Below are 24,234 nucleotides of genomic sequence, written 5' to 3' on the forward strand. Positions count from 1 at the left end.
TTACTTTTGAATTGGGTGTGCTCGGATTCTCGTGGCATGTGACGTCTCACTCATGCCTGGTCTTTGTGATAGCCTTTAAGTTCTAGACAGGCCTCTAGATGTCTGTTCTTGGCTAAGATCAGCATTGCAGGTGACACACTCACACGGGCAACCCTTTGGGGGAGCATGGCACGCATGGCATCCAGAAGCCGCATCCAAAAGCATAATAACATCATAACCCACGCACAGTCGCACACACCCAACTGACTCTGCCTCTGCGAGTACGAGTAGGGCAGGATGGGAACGGCACGTTTCAAACGAGCTGGGCGAAACACACCCGCTGATCCATGGATCGTCCTAGCGCTCGTAATATTCCAACGGGGTGATTTTCCCAGCTTTCGCGCTGAAGCCGCGCCTGCAAAGAATGCGGGGTCGGGCAATCGACGAGGCAAACAACGTGGGGTCTTATGATCAGGGTCTCTGGCTGGGAGTCTCGGGCAGACCACTATCATTACTAGTACTGACAACCCTACCGACGTCAGGCTGCGTATAAGTGCGTGCATTGGCTGGTTGGGTGGCCTTTATGGAGGGGTGATCGGGGCCTGTCAGGCGAGATTCCCCGGAAAATGGTAAGAGGGCGCCCGTAACCGCGTGATCTTATGACGATGCGGTGTTCGACACGGCATTTGAATCCGGCCGCTCCTGCGCGCCTCCTGGGTTGGACCACGCATGTACTATGGCGTCTTGGGGGGAAAAGGGGGGCCTGATGTGCCGTCATATCGCAACGCGTTGCTCAACCACGAGGTATCATGAGATGGTGAAGTTGATCCTCGGCCGGGAGCTGGGCACTCCAATTGCTTCTGACCTTTGTCGTCATGGTGCGCACGGCGACATCATCAGCGCTTGAGGCGATGTTGGTCGGGATGATCATTCATGCGCTGCCAGAGATGATGGTGGGCAAGAGAATAAAATAGGCAAGAATATGTATGTGGTAGGAGAAGGAAGATGTGAGCTCAAGCTGTGTTGAACAGCGAGCAGCCTCTCGCTGGAGTCGCGACTGGGCTTGTCACAGCGCCAAGTCTCGACAGACATGCTATGTACAAAGGTTCCAACTTGAGAGTTCGGACTCACTAGTACTATCTATATCTCAACCAAAAGTGTTGGTCAAAGTAGTTGCCTCAAGCTCGTTTAGAGATAACAAAATAACTGTCGCTCAAGACGAAAGGGGGATTCGGCACACCATCTCCATGTGTGTGTGTGGTTACATCTTACCCAGCAATCTGGAGAGCGGGCGGGAGAATGACGAAAAATGTGTCTCTGGTTGGCTCATGGGGCCTGTACTGCGAAGTCCTTGTGAGTCGCAACTAGAAGGTCGTGAGAACCCATCTATTTGTGTGCTAGCTTGCATATAATTCGTTGCATATACTATGTATATTGTTTGGTGGGGGACAGAGGCATCATGCCGACTGCGAGTCGTGAATAGGTAATAGAAAATGACGTGTTTGGCTGGAAATCCAAATGGGTCTAGATTGCGGAGAAGGATACTGCTCAAGGTTGGTCCAATGTTGCGATGGCTTCCATGGACTCGCTGATCTGTCCGACAGGATTCCTCAGCTAATATGAGGGGTTTGTTATGGGAGGAGCCACAGATTGGCGACAGGTCAGGGTCGCTGGTGTCATGCAGGTGCCGCAGTGATTCGATGCGCAGGAGCTCATGTGGGGGTCCTCTGTGCCCGCACCTGTTCGTCGGTAAGCATCTGAGCCAGACTCTGTTTAGGCTTGTTGGCCCCCTGTGGATGGTGAATCGGCGGCGTCCAACTGCGACGCGACTTCTTAATTGAAGTCGTCGTCGTTGCGGACGGGCCGGCCGCTGCCAATCAACCAATAAATGCCCATTGGATTGTGCACGGAATAGCAATCTTTGATGTCTGAAAAGAGGATCAGGCTCCCGGATGATATCAGGAGAACAGCTGGAGGCCGAGCGCGGCGAGAGGCATGTCGGTCCATCGGTATCGAAGATGCGCCTTCCAGCATCCGCAAAGGCTGCAGCTGCACCAAGGAGCGGCAGTCCCCATTCGGTGGTTTGGTCGCCCGTCGCGACACCAAGAGCGACTGGAGGGTTTTGCAGAATCGATGCACAGTGTCGGAGAACATCGGCCGCTAGGAGTGGAGTGGACCTCCACGCTGTGGCCCCCTCCCAACATGGCTTTTTACTCTGAAGAGATGGGAGGCCGCCGCTATGGAGCCTGCTAGTATTTAAAATTTCCAGGCCAGTAGGCGGTGCCCCCAAGCGCCAGAAGCGATATGCGCACCGTGTGGTGGAGCCTCAGTAGCGTCTTCTCACTTTCCTCTCTGCGCGAGGGAAAATTGTACTTGTCATGGCCAATGGGCATGCCCGCAAAGAGGGCGAGCCCCACCCAGTAGCGGCGATGGCGATCGAGGTGCCTCGTTTCAAAGGCAAGCAACTCAACCAAGTGCGTTGCAGCGCCAAGTCGGGGCTAGACCCAGCTGCCTACGCAGTGAGCCCTGAGTCGCCGACCCGTCGTTTTCAGGGATTTTTTTCCTCGTGGTGGCACGTTGGCTGCTGCGCGGCCTGTGCCTGTCACGCCCATTCCTCACCGTTCGACGAGGCTTGCGTACGGAGTACGGAGGTACATGCACTTTCGCGGCGGCACCAAGGGCTCTCCGCCAGCACCACCAGGCGCTCCTTGCCCACCCCGACGTGCCCTGGCCGGCACTCGTATAATATCGCCGTGCTCGTCTCCTCTCTTGGGCGTGTTCTGTTTCTACTCAGTCATTGTGTCTGACATTGCCATCCGCAAAAGCTACACTTTTCTGTGTCAGGTGCTGAAAGGCAAGGCGAGGGAGCTTTCCTCGTCTGGGTTATTGAACCCACTGACTTTACTCTTTCTGCGCTTTAAGACCCTCCATTTCGTTGTCTTGGACAACTGCGACTGCAGCTGCACTGCATCACGGGCAACACAACGGACCCGATCTCTTTGTTACCCAAAGGGCCAGCACCCCAGGACCTCTTTTTTTTTTTTTTGTGTGTGTTCCAGTCATTTTCCCTCTCGGCAGTCGTCGGGACAAGGCCTAAAAAATTGTCCTTGTCGTCGACTCGCCACCACCGCTTTTGGATTTTGGCTCGCTCAATCCCAGCGGCACGTCATTCAACCCACGCCAAGGCAGCGCTGCCACACTCTAGGCTTGGACCGCCCCATCCAACAGCAACCCTGCCTTATTACGAATCTGACGCCAGTCACGGTACCCGCGCATCTCTTCCTGTGCCCCTGGGGCGAACCAATCCTACGACCCTTGATTTCACAACACCTCACGTCAACTCACATCATCTCCTTCAATAAGGATCTCTGTTTTTGCCGCTATTAGGGTCGCCCTTGCTCCGGTACCTATCAGCCGGCCCTCGCAACCCCAACAAACCCAGTATTGCCACAGCTACCACGATAGCGACACAATGTCGACTCCGGTCTTATAGCACCACTGTCCTTCTGGGACAAAGACAGCGACACCATTGTCGTACCGGCTGTGAGAGCCATTCAAAAACCCTATTGCACAATACAAAAGGCATCCACCGCTTCTTCCGACGACGATTCGCCAGCCCTGGCAGGCGCATCTTCTCAAACCAACATCATCCTCTACTACATCACTACCCCGACACGGGCAAACGATAGGAGCAACAAAATTGTTCTAGCTCAACTTTCGCCACTGACAGGAGAACCGGAACCGGATCCGCAACTTTCCGCACACCATATGCCCCTATAGCAACAATGGTTGGAAACGCTTCCATCGCATGGCGGGTGCCCGAGTGGGCCACCTCGAATTTGGATGAGGGCGAGGACGTCGATGAGCCCCCAGACCTCAGCTGCCAGAAGGCAAGCCCGCAGCAGTTTCGCAGAACTTTGGTCCGGCAACCCAGCGAACAGACTTCTCTCTTGACCAAGGCCATCATGGGCTCTCCGGACAACGACAGCCGCGACGAGCATCCGACGATCCACTTCGGCCGCCGCCGATCGATGGCTAGCAATGTCAGCCTTGCTTCGACTGCCGATCTCACTAGTGACACCGGTCTGACCAGCCCGGCGCGCACCAACACACCGAGCCCGCCTATCCCCAAGGCCATGGTGTCACATCTTCATGGCATGCTGCCACAGTCCAAGGCCGGATCTTTCATTGGCCAGGGATCTGATACCCAGGTTAATGGGGCACTTCAACTGGCGCTCCAGGACACTCCTCGCAAGCGATCCATACAGTTTGCTTGCAATGCCAAGCCTCTTACGGAACAGGGCGCAGCTCACCCAGCGCCGGTCAAGATGACTTCTACACAGGAGCCTCCTCGGCGCCCCTGTATCAAGTTCGCTTGTCAGCCTGCTTCCACTCAGAACACCCCTCCTCGCCAGACTCCCGGCTCACAGCTCCCGCCCAAGGCAGCCAAGCCTGAATCACCTTCGACTCCTAAGAGGAGTATCTCTCTCGCACCAGGCTCCGCAACCCCACGCCCGGCAGGGAGCTCCAGAAAGTTATCCAATAAGTCTGCTGGTGCTCGGCCCAAGTTTCTGCGAGCCAACTCGAATGATTCAGTCAATGAGGGCTCACATTTCCACGAGTTCGCGTGCGACATGTCCCGAGAGGACGACTGGATCCGCCACGACACTACTGTCACCAAGGGCAAGCTCACCATCAATGACACCCTCACCAAGGAGAATCATATTCGCCGCCTGGGCAGGGAGGCCGAAGAGGAGGCTGAGCTAGAGGAAGATGAGGATGAGGCGGTCATCGATGAGGACGAAGATGCTGAAGAAGAGGATGCCGATGACCAGGATGATGATGACGACGATGAGGATGGGGACGAAGACGAGGACGAGGACGAAGACGAGGACGATTATTCTCTCTCGGAGGGGTACCGCACCGATGAAGAGACTGGGTTCGCCTCCTCGGACGAGTCTGATGAGGAAGAGAACACCAACATGGTCCTTTGGACCCTTAGCAAGAGCCCAGCTGTGCGACCCAACCCTTATGTCCCCATTGTCAGGCGGCAATCTCTTAACGGCCACCATTCCGACTCCTCAACCACTAGCACCGGTAGCCGACGACGCTCGAAAATGAAACGAATCAAGCCCCACCAGGAGGCTCCTGACCTGCCGGACAGCACCGACTTCGTCTGTGGCACTCTGGATGAGGATAGACCTCTGGAGGAGGCATATCTCTCGTGCTTAGCAGCTCGCCGAAACGAGAAGCTCAGGGTTATTCCCCAGGATATAGACCCTAGCTTCCCAGCTTCAGAGCCTGAGGATGAGGATGACGAAGACATCTACAATCCTGTTCATCATGATAGCGACGACGACGACTTCCTTCATGGCAGGATGGAGGATCTACATCACGAAACGGACCGTTCCCGGAGACGACGCAAAAATACACAAGCTTCGCCTCGGAGGTACCACTCTCCGCCCCCGAAACGGCACGTGTCTCCTCCACACAAGGGTCGTGGGCGATCGCCCAAGGCTTTGCTTCACCGACACTCGCCCAGAAAGACGAAGTCCCCTGCCCCGAATGGCCGGACAATCCCACAGGGATCACCTCGCCCAGGCAACCAAGTCAAGTTCAACCTTGCTGCTGCTCCCGCCCTTACGACAACCAAATCACTCCCCAGGCCTGGTGCCATGTTTCGACAAGCCAAGCAATACCGCAACATGAAGCATGGCTACATCAATGACGTGCACCTCCGTGGCGCTATTGACATTGTCAAGGGCCTTGAAAAGAAGCGCCAACGACGCAAGGAAAAGTTTTATCAAAAGTACTGTGACCGCGCGCGTCGCGGGCAGATCCCCGAGCGCAAGCCACAACCCGGCCGTGGCGCCGAGCGGATGAAGGAACTTGGTCTGCTCATGGCCGGCAAGAAGGACCAGGGCAACTACGTTATCTCCATTTAATTTTCCCATTTGTTTCTTCTTATCACTCGTCAGGCTTCCGCGGCGACGGAACTGGGATATACTGCATGGTACGGCGCAAAGCATTATTTGGCATATGATTTATAGTACATGACTATGAGTGGCACATTGTTTCGGACCAGCACACTCAATTTCTTTCCTCAATTCTTTCCCTGGCGCGAGTTCTCTCCACGCTGTACATTTTTGGAGGGAAATGGCGCGTTGTATATACTATCGCCGGCCACAGCTTACTGCGCCTTGCAAATGCGGAGTTGGACAGACAGAACTACTCTTTCTACATATGGGCGCATTTCCCAAGGGCATTGGGATGAATGGGGCTTCTGACAGGCGTTGGCTGGATGCATCATGAGACTCATCGGTGGAGTTGGGCATGAATGAAAACCCGATGACCCCTGCATTATTATCACATCGTCCTCCCTGTCCCCAGTGTCTAGTATCGTACTAAAGTGGTCAATTGCCCAAAACAGAGGTAGTAGTAATGAACTATATCGATGACTACGTACAAGAGCTATTCTATCTTCGCCAATTAGTTGAGGAAGTTGAAGAAGGGAGGTGTAAGTGAGTGCAATGGTTGGCTGAGTGGGGACAAAGCCTACTCGTATCCGTACTCGATGATGTTGAAGAGATGGCCAACTAAAGTGTACACATGATTATACACTAGGTAGGTGGTCAGTCTGCACAGGAAAGACAAGATCGAGGATATACTAGCAAGTAGTAGGATGTGTACAAAAATGTACCATGCTCTACTATGTCACACCATTTCAACATTGAGCAAGCCAGCATCAGGTATCCATACTACGTACGAGAGTACTCCTCGTCCGTAGGTAGGCTATTCGTACTAAATGCGGGCGACCCACACATTTTTAGAGACGTGGGGAGGTGCTGCGAATAGACATCCTCTCGAAAGGACACAAGATTTCCCTATTAATCTCTTGGAAGGGATTGGTGAGCTAGGAAGGCATGCTTATGGTCGCTTTGAGAGCCTGCTCCATCATCCCTACAGATGGGACCGTGTGCAAAGAGTGCGAGAGTAAGGTATTTATTTCTGTGGCTTACCTAGGCCTCGCTTGCTGCTTGTTGCCAGCTTGCACGGTTGCACCTACCTAGAGCACATTTATGCCTCAATACTGAGGCACCAACGAGCCACCGAGGCACGACTTGGGCCTAGTATTTAGTGTCCTCATCCCACATCGAGGTCAACCCACGCACGACAGCAATCACGACTCCACGACCTCACATAACTACCGAAACGACCTTCCACGATAGCCCAACATGTGGATTATCAACTGGTGTAAGTTCTCACGGTTGGCGGAATCGCTCCCAGGCTGACATGCTGGTGGACAGTCTACGACGTGCTGTCCTCGCTCGGCCTGCTTAACAAGCACGCCAAGCTGCTTTTCCTCGGCCTTGACAATGCCGGGAAGACGACCCTGCTGCACATGCTGAAGGTAGGCCGACGGCAATGCTGGGTGGCATTGCGGTTGCACGATTGACCCGAGCCAGAGCTCGTGGGGGTTTGGACTCAGTGGGCATAATGCTGATCATGGATTATGTAGAACGACCGCGTGGCTATCCTTCAACCTACTCTTCACCCTAGTGAGTTTTTTTTTTGTGGCAAGAGCTGTGGCTCGAGGGTATCCAGACGTGCTAACATGCTGCTAGCTTCCGAGGAGCTCGCTATCGGCAATGTGCGATTCACCACCTTCGATCTCGGTGGCCATCAGCAGGGTACGCCTCCGAACAAACGACAGTGGTTGCGCCGCTTTTGAATCTAGACTGACCACGCGCCATAGCTCGACGTATCTGGAGGGACTATTTCCCCGAGGTGAACGGTGTCGTCTTCCTTGTCGACGCCAAAGACCACGAGCGCTTCGCCGAGGCCAAGGCCGAACTCGACGCTCTCCTGTCGATGGAGGAGCTGGCTAAGGTCCCCTTTGTCATTCTGGGCAACAAGATCGACCACCCGGATGCCGTGTCCGAGGACGAGCTGCGCCACCAGCTGGGCTTGTACCAGACGACTGGCAAGGGCAAGGTCCAGCTCGAGGGCATCCGCCCGCTCGAGGTCTTCATGTGCTCTGTCGTCATGCGCCAGGGCTACGGTGAGGGCATAAGGTGGCTGTCACAGTACGTCTAAGGACTGCGAGAATACGCGGATACACGCCAGGTGGAGCACTCCGGCTCGTGCCAGGATGACAGCAAGAGAATACAGTGGCTACCGCAGGGAGCTGTTTATGAGCGAATCGGCATCCTTCTTCGATGAACACTGGGTGCATTTTCGCGCTCTGGTTGGGCTCTTTTGACATCCCCAACGGGGGCGTGGTTGGTCGGGATACAATGATAACGAGCTTACTGAGCGCATGGATATGGACTATGCACAAGATCTTAGAGCGGCCTCAGGCCTCCTCCAGTCACCTCGACAGTCTTTTAATAAATTGAACAAGCGATACCTTTGACTTGTAGGTTCTTTGCTACTAGAAACTGTCGACGGGTGAAGTCATGATTACAGGCTGATTAAAGATGTCCCACGATTGGGGCGGTGGGCCTCGTTCGTCCCCCAACGACCCCAACCAAACACGCCAGGTACGTACCCATCGTACGTCATGCGCATGAACCGCAACCGTTCGTGGTGGCGTCGAAGACTGCTGCCACACCAAACTCTGTCTCCTTCCACACGCTTCCTCCCCATACGAAGAGCTTCATCGCGAGGCTACCATACGATTTTACACGGCAATGAGCTGAGATGACCGACACGGCATCTGCGACTGCCACCATGCCTGAGCAGGCGTATCGACGCCTCGACACCGCGACGTATGGCTTCCCAGAAGAGGCTTTCGATCCCTCCCTCCTCCCCGACATCGATGTCGAATTTCTCGACCGGGAGGACCTCAAGTCCTTTGAGCGCGCGCTACAAGCTCCCGACCAGCTGCAGAGCCCTACCGACGAGACATCGAGCCTAAAGTCCCCGATATGGGGTAGCTCGCCCTGGCTGACGAAGCGAAACTCGCAAGTGGAGGGTGGCCTGGCGGACGATGTCTCGGCGGCGTCAGCGGCAGTCGCCTCGGGCGTGTCCGATATGGACGGGGCCAAGGCGCCGATGACAGAGGCGCCTACGTTCATCACGGCGCAGAACGATTGGGCACCTGTCAACCCGTCGAGCTATCGCAAGAAGAAGGGGCCGAAGAAGAGGCGCAAGGGCGCCAAGGGTGCCGTCGAGGGCCTCCTGGGCACACGAACAAAAGACGAAACAAGGGAGGGTTACTTTTACCAAGTGGCCAAGTGGCCGTTGCTCTTCTTCGTGTTCATGTGGCTCACTGGGCTGGGCGTGGCCTATCTATCGACGAGATTGTACATCTGGGTATACGAGCACTTCTTCACGTGGCGCGGAAGACGGGAGCAGCTCCGCCGCAACATGCGCCAGACATCCAACTACAAGGACTGGGTCGCCGCCGCCCGGGAGCTGGATGGGTACCTGGGGCGACAGGCGTGGAAGGAGGAGAACGACTTTGCGTACTACGACTCGCGGACGGTGAAGCGGGTGTGGGACCAGATGCGCAAGACGAGGCTGCGGGCCGAGGCGCTCGAGGGGAAGAATGGCGACGGCGGCAAGACGGTGGACGAGCTGAGGGCGCTGATCGAGGCCTGTGTCAAGAATAATTTTGTTGGCGTGGAGAATGCCAGATTATACAGCCAGACGTACTACGGTACGAAGAACCTGGTGCAGAACTTTATCGATGAAGGTGAGTGGGAAAAGGATGCGTACCCCTGAGTTATGGTAGGAAAAGGCATGTTGGAAACGCTGACAATTGGAGCAGTCGAAAAGAGTTTGAAGTTCATACTCAAGACTAAGCAGCTAGAGCTTGAGCAGAAGCGGGTTCTCTTCAAGCATGTCAACGCCAATTTCGGGCGCACGGCGCTATGTCTGTCTGGAGGCGCGGCGTTTGCGTACTACCACATTGGCGTTCTGCGAGCGCTTCTCGACGCGGATCTTCTACCAGACGTTATTACGGGCACCAGTGGCGGAGCTCTTGTCGCGGCTCTTGTTGCCACGAGGACAAATGAGGAGTTGGACCAGCTACTGGTGCCGGCCCTGGCGGTCAAAATAAACGCCTGCAGTGAGCCAATGTCTACGTGGTTTCCCCGATGGTGGAAGACGGGAGCGCGGTTCGACTCTGTCGACTGGGCTGATCGGTGTAGCTGGTGGACGCGAGGGTCTATGACTTTTCGAGAGGCCTACGAGAGAACAGGGCGGATCCTGAACGTCAGTTGCGTCCCTGCCGACCCCCACTCGCCGACGATCCTGTGCAACTACCTCACGAGCCCCGACTGTGTCATATGGTCAGCCGTGTTGGCCTCGGCTGCGGTCCCGGGCATCCTGAACCCCGTGGTGCTCATGATGAAAATGCGAGACGGGGCGCTTCTACCCTATTCGTTTGGGCACAAGTGGAAGGATGGGAGTCTACGGACAGACATCCCCATTAAGGCTCTCAACACGCACTTCAACGTCAACTTTACCATTGTCAGCCAGGTCAACCCTCACATCAACTTGTTCTTCTTCTCGTCGAGGGGCTCCGTGGGGCATCCCGTCACACATCGCAAGGGGCGAGGGTGGCGAGGAGGGTACCTCATGTCCGCAATGGAGCACTACCTCAAGCTTGACATGAACAAGTGGCTCAGGTTCATCCGGCATGCCGAGCTCCTCCCACGGCCCCTCGGCCAAGACTGGAGCCAGCTGTGGCTGCAGCAGTTCAGCGGCACCGTCACCATCTGGCCCAAGTCCATCCCGTCCGACTTCCTTCACATCCTGTCGGACCCGGACCCGCACAGGCTGGCGCGGATGATACACGAGGGGAAGCAGAGTGCGTTCCCGAAACTCAAGTTTATTGCCAACAGGCTGAAGCAGGAGAGGCTGGTGGAGCAAGGGCGGCGGGAGACTCGACCCTGGGCCGGGGATAGGACGCTGCATCACATCATGAGCGAGGAAGACCTCAGAAGCCTCATGGTGGACGGGGTAGAGACGGGCGTGACGACGGAGGAAGATACCGATGGCGAGGAAATCATGCGTACGGGGGAGGATGTGAATCCTCTGGGTATGACCACACTGGTGGAGGATGAAAGCGACGAGGTGCCGTGGAACAAGATCTAACGTTAGAGGTGGGGTTTGTGCTGAATTTGGGTACAGTATCAGACGTGTGTATACAAGCGAGATATGAACTGATTTGAAGATGAGAACAATAATAATAGTAGACTGCATTGTTTGCCTGCTACCGAGTGCTGCCCTCGTACGGATTTTCGTATAGTACTCGGTCGCATGTGAGGGAAGGTGCGAGGCAGACCAATGTGTGGGAGGAGGTACGTACCAAGCTGACACCGTGGCGCAAATACCGCCCTGACGTCGATTGGGGGAGGACGGAAAGTGCCACAACGGGCCAATCACAGGGTCCAACTGGCGCCTTTCAGGACACCTTGAACACCTGGCAAGGGCCACTTCGACCTCAACTGCCAGACGAGAGCCAGCGACGCCGATCTTGCATCTTCCATATTCTGGCCTCTTCACCATCGTTCGCCATTCCCCTCCCCCCCTTCCCAGTTGTGCCTACTATTCCTCACGAGCAGGGCTGAGCTCCCCAAACCGCCATCATGAGCTCAGACTACTCGTACGACGAGAATGTCAGTGTTCCCAATCCCACGTGCCTCTCTCGCCACACCACTGACATACTGCGCAGGGCCAGTTCTTCCCCTTCTTCATCCTAACCCTTACGGGGCTGGTCACGCTCCCGCTCACCTACACCCTCGTGCGCCCGTCCAAAGATGACGAGCAGAACGCGCCCCGCATCAAGTCCGACTACAAGCCCCAGCATGCCGACGTGATCGAGGCCTTGCGGTCGGCCGACCAGAGGAAGCAGAGGAGGGTCAAGCGGGCCGTGGTCGTGGTGCTGGGATGGGCCATCATGGCCGGCATGGTCTACCTGATCATGGTGACGCAGCAGACAATCCCCAAGATCTGGAACCCCTATGATATCCTCGGAATCACAGACGTAAGCTAGCCAAACCCCAACCCCTTCACGCCTAGAGCGGTTGCTAACTCGTTACCTCCCGCCCTCCCCCCAGTCCGCAACGGAGAAGCAGATAAAATCACATTATAGGCGCCTGTCGCTCAAGTTCCATCCGGACAAAGCCAAGCCTGACGTATCCAAGAACGAGACATTGGAGATGCTCAACGACCGCTACGTCGAGCTTACCAAGGCGTACCAGGCCCTGACAGACGAGGAGGTGCGCAACAATTACATCCAGTACGGCCACCCGGACGGGAAGCAGAGCTTCAGCATCGGTATTGCCCTCCCCAAGTTCATTGTCGAGGATGGCAATGGCAAGTACGTCGTCCTGCTGTACACACTACTCCTGGGAGTCCTGCTGCCTTATTTGGTCGGGTCGTGGTGGTACGGCGTCAAGAGGAGATCCAAGGAGGGTATTCTTATGGAGAGCGCCAACAATCTCTTCCGCAACTACCAGGATTCGATTGACGAGTCTGGCATTATCCATGCTCTTAGCACAGGCAAGGAGTACGAGAACCTCTTCAAGGGTGACCAGGCCGACTCGGGCCTGTCCAAGATCGAGTCCCGGATCATGGCTGAGAGCGATATGTCCAAATCGTCCAAGTATGCCTGTGGCTTCTCCGACAAGAACAAGGAGATGCTTGAGGACCTAGAGAATGGCCCGCGGCGCAAGGCTCTTGCTCTTCTGTGGGCTTACCTAGGCCGTGTGGAACTCGATGACCAGGCCCTGACCAAGGCCAAGTTTGAGGTGGCTCCTATCGCGCGAGCTCTGAGGGAGTCTTTTGCCGCCATTGCCCTCTCGTTTGGCCACATTGGACCCATCCTCTCCTCATTCCAAGCCAACCAGCACCTTATTCAAGCCATTGCACCCAACTCGTCCCCCCTTTTCCAGCTGCCTTATTTCACGCCCAAGATCGTCGCCGCCGCCGAAGGAGATGCGAGGAAGCACCTTACGGTTCAGCAGTTCCTTGACCGGCCAGATTCGCAGCGCAAAGAACGGGTTGTCGGCAAAGGTCTTCTTACTGAGGAGCAGTACAAGAGTGCCGTGAGTCTCGCTAAGCAGATTCCCTACCTGCGCGTGGACAAGGCCTTCTTCAAGGTCACCGGCGAGCGTGTTATCATCCCGTCCTCTCTTGTCAGCCTCGTCATCAAGGGGCGCTTCATCCCACCTGGCACTGAGAATGTCCCTGCCGTTAACGAGTTGGACCTTGAGGATATCGACCCTGCTGAAGATGATCTCGAAGCCATCACCGGCCGTAAGAAGACAGTCAAGGGTCCGGACGGCAAGCCCATATCCGTGGAAGAGAAGAAGGTCCTGCCACCGCTAACCTTTGCGCCCTACTACCCTCGCAAGCAGGCCCCGAAGTGGCATGCATTCCTCAGCGACTCCAAGCAAGGGAAGATGGCTGTACCCCCTTTTACCTTTGGCCAGTTTGACCAGCCTATCTTTGACAAGCAGGGCAAGCCCACCTTTGCCATGCAAACGCTCAAGGCGCAGTTCGCGGCTCCGCCACAGGCTGGGCACTACACCTTCGTTCTGCACGTGATATGTGATTCCTATGTTGGCTTTGACACCCGTATGGATGTGACACTGGTGGTTGAAGACGCCAGCAAGGCTGCAGATATGACTGCCGAGGATGACATTAGCGAACCGGAAGAAGGTAAGTCGCGTGTCGCGCTCGGATTGTTGTGTGTACGTCAGTATCTAACCCGATGCTACCAGATTCTATTGCCGGCCAGATGCAGGCTCTTAAGACGGGTCAAGCCCCACCTCCTAGGCGCCGCCGGAGGTCAGATGATGAGGACTCGGACGAGGAGAGCGGGACTGACGAGGAGGAGGATGACACTAGCGCTACCAACACGGATACTGAGGACGAGTCGTAGGTTCCGTTCTTCGTTACGCAACTAGCATATCGCGATGCGAGTTTTTCCAGGCGGATGAATTGTTGGTATGAATCATGCACATGTGCTTACAGACAAGCAAAAATGGGAACGTGGTGGCTGGCCCCGTGGCTGAGGGCCGGGCACGTGTTTTCGCTCTCGAGTGAAGAGAGAAGGGAGTTTGGAGGACTTGTTAGGGAACTGTCACATATCATTTATTTACGTTGTTAGATTCGAGGTGGGAAGGCATGCTGAGTAGTAAAAAGCATGGGATATGGATAGCAGCAGCAAGGGTTTCTTCGAGCTTCTGGCTTCTGATCCAAACTATTATATGAGTGTACATCCACCTAAGTAATGGAAGCGTCCCTCCTCTCTACCACATAATACGCCCATCCCGCAAACCGTCATCCCATCGTTGTAGTAGTAGTATATATAGGTGGTGTATGTGTAACCGGCGCATGGAACCCACCACCGTCTTTCTCTTCACAGCAAAGCAACCGCAGCAGATTAGCACACTTCAGCACACCCGTACACCGCACACCTCCACCCCCTTGCCCTCGATCCGCGCTGTGCGATGGAAATAGATCCGCACGAGGTCCTGCACAAACGCCGCGTCGGCGGCGCTCCACACGTCGAGCCCCATGTGCTCAATGGAGCGGCTGTCGATGGTGATGGCCTGCGCGGTAGAAACCTCCTCGTCGAGCAGGGCGTCGTTCTCGCTGTCGCCGCTGGTGCCTTCGTCGTCTCGGTAGGTGGGGTGTGGGTACGCTTCGTCGGCGGCGTCGACAATGTCGGAGAGGATGGTGAGCATCTGGGCGGTGAGGCGGTGGAAGTAGGCGATGATGGCGAGTTCGAGGCGGGCTTCGTCGTCGGTGGAGGGACGGCGGGCGGCCAGGGAGGAGAGGGAGTCGGCGAGGAGATCGGTCCGGGAGGATACTGGGGGAACGGACATGGGGGTCTGGGGCGCGGGCGCCAGGTCGGCGAGGAGGGCCGCATCACGGGAGGATTCTTCTTGCTCCTCGGCGCGAAGCTGCTCACCGGCGCTGGCCCACCACATGTAGCCGTTGTAGCCGAGGGCGGCCCAGCTCAGGGGCTCGGTGACCTTGTCGAAGCAGTCATCGGGACTTTGCCTTGGCGAGGAGGTGGAGTGGCTGATGGAGACTCGGTCGTCCATGTCTGATCGAGGAGAGTCGGGTCTTGGTGCTGATGTGGAGGCTGCAAGGCGCGCAAGGCCTGCGCGAAGGGTGTTGAAGCGTCGTAGGTCGCGTTGGGTAGCCTTGACGGGCTTCCCGCGGGGGCACTCGACCACAGGCCACACAGACTCCTGGGCGTTGGAAGAGTGTTCGGGGGGCATGGTGATGAGCATGTCCCACAGAGTATCCTTCATGGCGAGGATGCTGTCGGTTGTGCAGGCGATCCAGCCTGTGCCTGCCTCATCGTCGTCTACAGGGATCTCGCCCTGCTCTCGACGTTTTGATGCCTCATAGTCTTCCGTGAGGAACGGGACGTCGTGGACACCAATGCTGAATAAGGGGCGCAGACGTTGAGTCGGCGACTGCTCTGGGAGCACATTGGTCACCGATAGGGGTATATTTGATAAGATAGACAAGTTGTATACTAAGTAGGGTCAGCGCTACGTCCAAACAGGGGCGTTATCCTCGAAACTTACCAAAGTCGCAGACCTCATGCACAGGGGCATGGCAGGATATCAATATGCGTTGCCGTAATAGGGCTGCTCGGTGAATAGGGAACACTAATGGCCCGAACTTGTCTAGAAGGCTGGTCAAGCTCCAAGCTGGATGATAAGGAGATAGTTTGTGCTCGGGTGAGGCAAGCGAAGCTCCATCCGAGGCGGACCGATTCCTAGAGTGGCCGGCCCGGGTATGTTGCTGCTGCGCGGGTGGTTCTGAGAATGTGACGACGGGTGTGGTGACGGGGGTCTCTCCGGTGACAGGCGGAGGCTGAGAGTCGCCTTTCCTGACTTGATGCGCCTCCCAATACGTTTCCAAGAGGGCGGTGTCGGAGCGGTCGTTGGCGAGTTTGCTGTAGGGCATTGTCAGTCTCGATGCGATAATGAAACAGGTAGTTGCTGAGGAGGTGCTCACGTCGCTAGGTCCTTCAAGCTCTGAGCATGCCTCCACGCACGGCCTAACCTCCCATAGCTCAGAGGAACCAAGACGCCAACAGCAATCATGCGGGCATTCCTCGCCTCCTCCTCATCGCAAGGCATGTTGACAAAGGCGCTAAGACCAGCGTGGGCGCCATCGTGAACGAAGTAGATGAGGTCTTCTGAAACAGTGTGCAAGCCCGAGGGCAAGGACTTGTACTCGACGCGGCCGTCAACATCGACGCCAGGGGCGGTGCATTTCCAGGCGATGGTGTAGCCCTTCTTGACGTCGAAGTCGATAAGGAAGAGGGCGTCGATGGGGGGCAGCTCGGGAAGGGTGCTGGCGCTGGCGGAGAGAGGGATGGCGAGGGAGGGGTGGTGACCTTTCCTGTTGGAGGTCATTGTGAAGAGGGGTCACGCGCTATAGGCGAGAGGCGAGCATCATATGAGCGAGAGGAAAGCTATGGCAAGCTTATAGGAAGCTATGGGCTCGGGGTCGGGGGGTCGCCGATGGGAGGTGGCTAGTCGCGATTGGGGACACTTCGGATGGGTTTCGCGGCAAGGCAACAGAATGGTCGAATCGACCGTTGGAGAAAATCACAACGATTCGCTTTGCGGTCTCGAAACCATACGTGTCAACGGCTGGGAGCTGGCTTGGGTTCGGTGTCTCGGGTTGAGACGTTGAGGCCAGTCATGGCGCCCCCATAGCCATGCACGTGATGACGGAGTTGCGAGGGGTGCTACGGAGGATCTAGGGAAGGCGCGTTCGGGGGCCACCCGAGGCCGGGTGCCGTTTCTACGTTCAACTTGGCTTCTGGAATCTCGCGCCGCTATATCCCATACGATATGCCGTGCATCCTTCATTATTGCGAATGGTTTGCCAGATGCCCTTGCTTCTCCGCGCATGTGAAGAGATGCGGCAATTTCGCATCTAGCGGGAGCATATGACAATCTCAACAGAGTAGCTTGGAGTCTTTGTTGAGCACATGGACGTCATGTGCATGAGGTGGTTGTCATCGGACATTTGGCGGGGTTCTTGCAAGTTGCTGGAGCACTGGAGCAGCAGCAGAGGACTGCAGCTGCACTGAGACTGGCTCATGACGCTCACCGCCCCCCGACCCTTGGGGCAGCAGTGCGGCCATCCCACATTCCCACCACATTCCCACCACCTAAAAGCCACTACTCCAGACTGGTAAATAGCCAATGGCCTCTGGCATGATTTCTTCCCTCCACTCCCCACCAACGACGTCGCCAGGCATAACACCTCCCGACCCGACTCGGGCCCTGATTCACTTTCTCTCCCTCTCGCCTGCCAGACTGCCAGTCGTTTGTTCGAGCATGGCTTCCTGAGCTCAGCCCGCTCTGTATATATCCTCACCTCGGCCACCCCCCCCACCAGATTCCACCCAACATCCCACTCGTACCACTCGCTTGTCGACGCCATACACGACCAGCTCCGAACCATGTCTCTCTCCGGATACCTCACCTACTTCTTTGAAGGCTACGTCGCCCTCACGGTCGCCCTGTACATCATGTCCTTCGTCGTGCCCCGCGCCGCCTTCGCGGCCCGCGTCCTCGCCTCCTACATGTGTCTCATCGCCTGCGCCCTCTTTGGCGTCATCTCCTCCATCGTCCTCACCCTCCTCGGCTACCAGCAAATCTCCCAGTGGGCTACCGCCCGTGCCTTTGCCTTCATCATGCGCTTTGCCACGGGCATCACCTTCGAGGTTGACGACCCCAACAACTACCTCGGCCGCACGCGCCCCGCCGTCTTCATCGGCAACCACCAGACCGAGCTCGACGTGCTCATGCTGGGCGCCATGTTCCCCAAGTACTGCAGCGTCACCGCAAAGAGCTCCCTGAAGAAGATCCCCTTCCTGGGCTGGTTCATGGCCCTGAGCGGCTCCATCTTCATCGACCGCAAGAACTCCAAGGACGCCCGCGAGGCCATGAAGGGCGCCGCCACCGAGATCCGCGCCAAGCGCCAGAGCGTCTACATGTTCCCCGAGGGCACGCGCAGCTACACCAAGGATCCCACCCTGCTGCCCTTCAAGAAGGGCGCCTTCCACCTCGCCGTCCAGGCCGGCGTGCCCATCGTGCCCGTCGTTGTGGCCAACTACAGCCACGTCCTGTACATCAAGGGCCTCGTATTCAACTCGGGCAAGATTCCCATTAAGGGTAGGTTTTATATATCACCTTTCCCTCTCCCCCCCCTTCCCTTTTTTTTTTTTTTTTTTTTTTTTTGTTTGAGATAGGGTGAAGACTATACTGACGACAATGCTCTAGTGCTCGAACCCATTCCTACTGAGGGCCTGACGGCGGCCGATGTTGACGAGCTCACCCGCACCACCCGCGAGAAGATGCTCAAAGAGCTCGTCGCCCTCTCCGAGAAGGCCCAGGGTCGGCCAATGGCTATGCCCGCCGACTCCAACGGACCCTCCAAGGCGACCACCTCGGGTGTCGACGTCACCGTTGGCTGAGCACCACCAATCAAGAAAAGAAAGCCAGACTGGTATAGGCACAGACAAAAAAAAAAACTCATGCGGGGCACAGGGAGTGTTTCGGATCGCTCTACAACCTTATAATGGGGAGGATGCATTGTCAGGATATAGTTTCATGGGACATGGCGGTGGGTAGATCAATACCATAGTCATTCGATAATACCCCATAGACAGACAGACAGGACAGATAGGAGGCGTATATATGGGAGGGCGTTCTTCCTTACATACATACGTACCTTTCGGCATATGAGTAGCTGGGTACTTAAGCAGAGAGAAGCACATAAAAGACAATATCAAGACTACATACATATAGATATGCATTGCTAACATCTCCCGTGTAGTATTGTAACATGGCCTGCAAGCTTGAATGATCCACTAATTCTTCCGACCCATGTCTAATAGTATGTATGTACTCCTCACTGGAAAGCCTTTCCTCCTCGCGATGCACAAAACTCCAATACTAAACACTACCCACACATCTCCCCCCCCCCCCCCCCTTTCATGCTGTAAAAGACATCTATGCATACACGGAGACAACCACCGTTGAAAGACAAAAAAAATTAAGATCGTGATAAAAGTAGCAGGAGGTGACGGAGGCACACCACATCACTCTCGGAGCGCCTGTAGCGCCTGCGTGAGCGGCACGACCCTCAGGCTGCGGCCCCTCCGGAGCCCGATCTTCTCCTTGGGGACGGTGACGGTCGGGCTGCGGTCGTCGGACCACTTGCGGAACACGCGCTTGAGGTCGCGCGGGACGCCCTCGAGGACGACCGTCGAGATGGGCACAAAGGGGCGGTCCTCCATGCTGGCGGCCAGGATGGCGTACTCCTGGGCGAAGTTGAGGGCGTTGCGGAAGGAGGCGAACTGGGACTGGGCGCGCGCGCCGACGACAATGTACATCTCGAAGAAGGCGTCGAGGACGTAGATGCTGGCGGGGGAGAGGTTGGCCTGGTTAAACGGGCTGATTTCGAAGATCTGGCATCAGGATTAGTTTCCGACTCCACGCTCTGGGGTTGAATAGAGGAGGACTTGTCTTACCTGTTGCCGGGAGTCTGCGTCCGAGCAGAAGAGCCTGCTGCCGTATTTCCCATAGTTCGGCTTCAGCCTCCAATGGTCGGCCGAGTGCGGTTTGCCCCCCGATTCGAAAAGCTCCCAGAACAAATCCGGCTCGCTACCTTCCTCGTACTCAATCAGCTCGCCCATCAGCGACTGGTCCATACCAATGAGCTTCGCGCAGCTCAGCTCTTCAATGGTGCCCCCCTTGCCCTTCCAGAGGTAGCATTTACCAGACTCGGCAATGAGGTAAGGGAACCCCGAGCAGAGGCTCGCCGGGGAGAAATCAACCTCGTCAAAGACGACCTGACCAAGGTGTCGCCTGCCACAGAGCATGCTTGGCGCCAGCGAGTCGTACTTGTTGCTGGAGCCCCTCCTAGTGACAATGATGCCACCCAATGACTGCAGGAATTCGGCCGTCTCTCTGCCCTGCGGAAGCTTGACAAGCCTGCCGCCCAGCGATCGGGCCTCGCGTTGCGCAAAGAGGTGCGTATCCTCCGCCGTCGACTCGGGGACCTCGTCGCCGACCCAGAAATAGACGTGCATGGTCTTCTTGCCGGCGCCGTTAAGGAACTCGTGGGCGCAAATGTACATTTCACGCTCAAACAGTGTGTGCTGATAATGTGCCGGCACGGGAATCTTCTTCCCTTCGCCAGAGATCTGGGACATCTGCCAACGTAGGGTTTTGACCTTAGCATTACCCTCGTCGGGTCGCGATATCAGGAGCTCCGCTGGGTCAACCTTGTAGTCTCTCCGCGGGCGTTGGGGCCCGAAGAAGTCCGTCAAGACCGTAGAGAGCTCGCTTGCCTGCTTGGTGGGTGATCGCATGGGCGATTCAAGGGGCGGGGGAGACTTTGCTGCATCGCCGGGAGTAATCGGCAATGGCCGCGGGGTTGACTTGACCTGATAACCCGGTGTGCTTGGGCCTGGAGCTCCTCCGAGAGAGTCGAAAGAGGGCGTTGGCGCAGGTGGAGGAGACTTCGGCGCAGCTGCACCACCAAATATCGAACCGGCGCCTCTGACGGATACAACTGGTTCCCTGTCCACCTTAGTCGGCGAGGATGGCTGGAGTTCGAAGCGACCGGTCTTGACCGGCGACCTGGACCCAGTCCGCTGGTGGGAGAGTTTAATGGGCTCCCTGGCCGGCTCTGGCTTTGGGCTGCTCACGGAGGGATCGTCCAGGAACTTCGACATGCGTTTGACATCGAGCTTCTTCGGCGACCCCGGTTGGGATACGTCACCCCCTGTCTTGTGAGGCCTAATGGGAGAAAGTGGTTCCGCTGCCGGCTTTTCGGGGCTTGTTGGTCGCCGCCTTAGAGGAAAAGGGCGCGCCTGCTCTACCTGATCGTCCTTTTGCGAGGTATCACTACGGCCGACTTGAATGGGTGAGGGTCTCCCCCGTAACGCAGCTTTCGCCGCGACCTGTTGCTGGATCGATAACGCAGCAGGTGTGCTGGCCTCATTCGAATCCTCAGTTGGCTTTAGAATTTCAGCCGACTTCTTATCCTCGACGGGCAGTGCTTCTGATTCTTCATCCTTCTTCTCAGCTATAGGGGTTGGAGATGGCTGGACAGCTGCCTGGACCGGCTCCGGCTGTGGTCTTGACTGCTCCTGGGTCGTGGGCGCCTGAGCTGTTGCAGTTGCCGTGGGCGCTTTCCTCCTAGGGCCGCGCGCCCGACCCTTGGTCATATGTGTCAGCTGTGGGCCTGGAGTTGGTGTTTCACTAGCATCACCGCCGCTCGGGGCCGCTCCGGAGCCAGACTGTCCCGATCCCCTGCGGCCATCGGGGCCCGTTGGAGGGGGTCCCCTGGCGAGAATACCTGCCAGAGCAGGATTGAAGCGATCTGCCAGTTTACCGCCACCCAAGCGCCCTTGTTGGAGTCTAGATGGGGCGCTGGATTCTTTCTGCACGCCGGGAAGCGCATGTGGGCCGGAAGGAGATGAAGTTCCTTTGGGTTCCGTTGAAACTTGACTTGGTTGTTCGACCGGCGATGGGCTCTTGACTGGGGATTGGGTGGTAGAGGGCGTTCTAGGGGACGACAAGCTCGTCTGGCTGGAGATCCTCCTAGGGGCCGGCGTGGGCTTGGGAGAGTCTGGTTGCAGTGGGGTTGAGACAGACTGCGAAACCGAATTCTTTCTCCAAGCCGCTCCCTTTCCGAGCTCCCCCCTGCGTGCCAACCCCTCCGGGATTGGCTTGTCAGCAGCCTCGGACGGGGTCCTTGTGACGCCCTTCCCTTCGGCCTGCGCCTTCTTGAAGTCATCCTTCTTCTTCAGGATGGCATCCTTGAATTCGTCTCTCCGCTCCGATTTCTGCGGACCGCCTGTTACATTGAGTGCCGACTTACCCCGGAGAATATTATTCTTCAGTTCATCAGGGGCAACGTAGTTTTGCGTCTTTGCGCGGCGGAGGTTCCCAAGTGCATTCTTGAACTCGGGCTCTTGCGTTTGCGTCGGCCCAGAATCCCCCGACCTCTGCTTCAAATTGGAGCGGAAGTCTATCTTCGGGGGAGTCTCAGGCTTGGGTTTGGTAGCAGGCGGGCTAGCGACGGAGCCACGTCGCGGAAGCTCCTGTGGTGTTCCCTCTACATCCTTGGCTTCGGAGGGGCCGCTGCCAGGGCCCTTCTCATCGGGTTCCCCTTCCTCTTTGCTCACCGCGCTGGGGTCCGTCGTGGCCTTGGATAAGCTCGGTTTCGAGGCATGTCCAAACTCGGGCCTATTGCCTCTCGCCGGGGGAGAATAGATGCCGCCCAAATCAGTGGCATTGGGTTTGACCCCAGCACCCATTGGTGTCGACCTCATAAGTCCGCCAATGCTGACCTGGTGTTTGTGCGACACGGAGCCGGAGCGCCCATGGCGCTCGGCCTTGGTCTTATTGAGCTCGGCCATCCAGGAAGGTTGAGATGAGGCAAATGGCTTGGGCTGCGCCTTTGGTGATTCGGGTTTGTTTAGTGCGCTGTCAAGCCAGCTCGACTTGGTCGGGCTCCAGCGCCTGGGGTCCATAGTCTTTGAAGGGCTCGTGGGCACCGGTTGTGCGTCGCCCTCGCTAGACTTGGACTCGGGGGGCGTCCCGGCCACGGAGGCCTTAGGAGTAGTATCCAGGCTACTCCCCCTTTCTCCTTGCTGAGATGTCGGTCGGCTAGAGTCAGGCGTCTTGGAGCCACCGCGGACCACGCTTGTTGGTCGACTCCGATCATAGGGGCTCCGGGTCGATGCAACCGAGTCGGCACGTGTCAAGCCAGGGGGGCTTTGAACACTCCAGCGCTTGACGCTGTCTGTCCTTTTCATCATGGCGCTCTGGACAAACCCACCCATGCCCTTGGTAGGAGATGTAGTGCGTGCCGGGGATGTTCGGCCAGTGGGCGACTTGGTGGGGTGATCAACAGAGGCGACATCTTCTTCAGCAGCGGGAGCAGCAGCAGCAGGAGGACCGTCAAAGCGAGGCGCGTTCAATGGAAGAGGTGAGGCGAGCCCCCTTTGGGTAGGTGTAGGCGTGGTCGACGCCGATGGGGATTCCTCCCGGGAAGGGGTTTCCGACATTCCTGGCAACTGAGCTCTCCCAGCGGACACGTCTGAGCGATCCTCATCCTCCACTTGATTCCGGCGGTAGGCTGCGGAGGTCTGGCCCCTATCGGGGGTCTGACGAAACCATGAGGGGTCCTTGGAGCCCAAGCTTTGCGCGATCTGGTCCCTAGAGAAGCTAGTCTCGGTGGCCGACTGCGGCTCCTGCGACCCAGCTAGCGACCTCTGGGTCGCATTCTGGGCCGCGACCATGCTCAGGGGCCGGGAGCCACCGCGGGAGGTGGGCCGCCTCTGCCACGACAAGGTCGAGGTCCTGGCAGGCGGCGTGGAAACGCTGCTCCGCTTGGCGTCAACATCATCGTCCGCGGGGGAATCGTTCTCCTTGGTAGGGGACGAGGAGACGGGCATCGTGTTGGACTCGGACTCGGGATCGGTAGATGGTTCACGGGACTCGTCAGCGGCAGCATCAGAGAGAGTAGCAACAACAACAGCGGGAGACCCGAGCTTAGGACCCTCGGTGAGGCGTACACTCTGGCGGCTGGAGCGTGGCGAGGGCGTGTTGGCGGGGGAGGATTTCTGTGGAGAGATGGATCTGGCGCGTTCTAGGAATTGCAGCCGGTCAGATAAAACGCGGAGCTCAAAGGATACGGGTTTATTGGATAGAGACAGGTTGGCAGCTGGCTGTCAGCTGCACGGCACTTAGCAGTGACGGGCAGCGCGCAACGGCCGGGCGACGTCCACGGACGAGGCTCGCAAATCGCCAGCGTGTAGCCGCTATGGCAACGGACGTCCACCACTAACTAGCCGAAGCCTGTCGGGAGAGCACTGGGGAGAGCACTAGGGAGGGCAACTCACCTTCTCTCCTGGCCTGCCTCTCTCGCTTGGCAGCCAGATACTCCTCGAGCTCGCGGGCGCGGACTTGATCCTCCTCAATCTGCTGCCCGCGCAGGCGCTCGACGGATTCGAGGAACTGGGACACTTCGTCGGACATTGTTGCTGGACATGACACGCGTGGCGTCTTGCTCTGTGCTGCCTGTCTTGGTAGCGGGGTCGTGCAGTGATGCCGCCTCTTGGCCCCTCTGCGTGGAGCTCGAAACGAGTGGTGGTGTCGGTTGGATCAGGTTGGGTTTTCTTTTCTTCGGTCCCAGCGAGCGGTGGGATGGGGGATGAGAATGCTA

General features: G+C 57.1%; 7 protein-coding genes across 7 annotated transcripts; 5 read left to right on the plus strand and 2 right to left on the minus strand.

The window, feature by feature from the left end:
• Positions 1-3,764: 3,764 nt before the first annotated feature.
• Positions 3,765-5,924, plus strand: ACO1O0_001421 (DUF2457 domain-containing protein; the record flags this gene model as incomplete). The annotated part of the gene is made up of 1 exon (XM_083190908.1): positions 3,765-5,924. One exon carries the CDS (start codon positions 3,765-3,767, stop codon positions 5,922-5,924), a length of 2,160 nt encoding a protein of 719 aa, XP_083054767.1.
• A 1,290-nt stretch (positions 5,925-7,214) lies between these two features.
• Positions 7,215-8,076, plus strand: SAR1 (Arf family GTPase SAR1; the record flags this gene model as incomplete). The annotated part of the gene is made up of 5 exons (XM_083190909.1): positions 7,215-7,233; positions 7,287-7,390; positions 7,499-7,538; positions 7,605-7,670; positions 7,736-8,076. 5 exons carry the CDS (start codon positions 7,215-7,217, stop codon positions 8,074-8,076), a joined length of 570 nt encoding a protein of 189 aa, XP_083054768.1.
• A 636-nt stretch (positions 8,077-8,712) lies between these two features.
• On the plus strand, positions 8,713-11,085 carry ACO1O0_001423 (patatin-like phospholipase domain-containing protein; the record flags this gene model as incomplete). The annotated part of the gene is made up of 2 exons (XM_083190910.1): positions 8,713-9,679; positions 9,755-11,085. 2 exons carry the CDS (start codon positions 8,713-8,715, stop codon positions 11,083-11,085), a joined length of 2,298 nt encoding a protein of 765 aa, XP_083054769.1.
• Positions 11,086-11,579: 494 nt separating this feature from the next.
• SEC63 (protein-transporting protein SEC63) lies at positions 11,580-13,879 on the plus strand (the record flags this gene model as incomplete). The annotated part of the gene is made up of 4 exons (XM_083190911.1): positions 11,580-11,609; positions 11,666-11,977; positions 12,051-13,656; positions 13,719-13,879. 4 exons carry the CDS (start codon positions 11,580-11,582, stop codon positions 13,877-13,879), a joined length of 2,109 nt encoding a protein of 702 aa, XP_083054770.1.
• A 514-nt stretch (positions 13,880-14,393) lies between these two features.
• On the minus strand, positions 14,394-16,385 carry ACO1O0_001425 (uncharacterized protein; the record flags this gene model as incomplete). The annotated part of the gene is made up of 3 exons (XM_083190912.1): positions 14,394-15,436; positions 15,546-15,919; positions 15,982-16,385. The coding sequence occupies 3 exons, from the start codon at positions 16,383-16,385 to the stop codon at positions 14,394-14,396; spliced, it is 1,821 nt and encodes a 606-aa protein (XP_083054771.1).
• Positions 16,386-17,446: 1,061 nt separating this feature from the next.
• Positions 17,447-18,463, plus strand: SLC1 (1-acylglycerol-3-phosphate O-acyltransferase SLC1; the record flags this gene model as incomplete). Its single annotated transcript, XM_083190913.1, has 2 exons — positions 17,447-18,161; positions 18,270-18,463. 2 exons carry the CDS (start codon positions 17,447-17,449, stop codon positions 18,461-18,463), a joined length of 909 nt encoding a protein of 302 aa, XP_083054772.1.
• A 627-nt stretch (positions 18,464-19,090) lies between these two features.
• Positions 19,091-24,047, minus strand: ACO1O0_001427 (uncharacterized protein; the record flags this gene model as incomplete). The annotated part of the gene is made up of 3 exons (XM_083190914.1): positions 19,091-19,459; positions 19,523-23,658; positions 23,912-24,047. The coding sequence occupies 3 exons, from the start codon at positions 24,045-24,047 to the stop codon at positions 19,091-19,093; spliced, it is 4,641 nt and encodes a 1,546-aa protein (XP_083054773.1).
• Positions 24,048-24,234: the final 187 nt, after the last annotated feature.

The sequence above is a fragment of the Amphichorda felina genome, assembly GCF_050947745.1.
Source record: "Amphichorda felina strain 45539 chromosome Unknown scaffold_1, whole genome shotgun sequence".
NCBI lineage: Eukaryota > Fungi > Ascomycota > Sordariomycetes > Hypocreales > Bionectriaceae > Amphichorda > Amphichorda felina.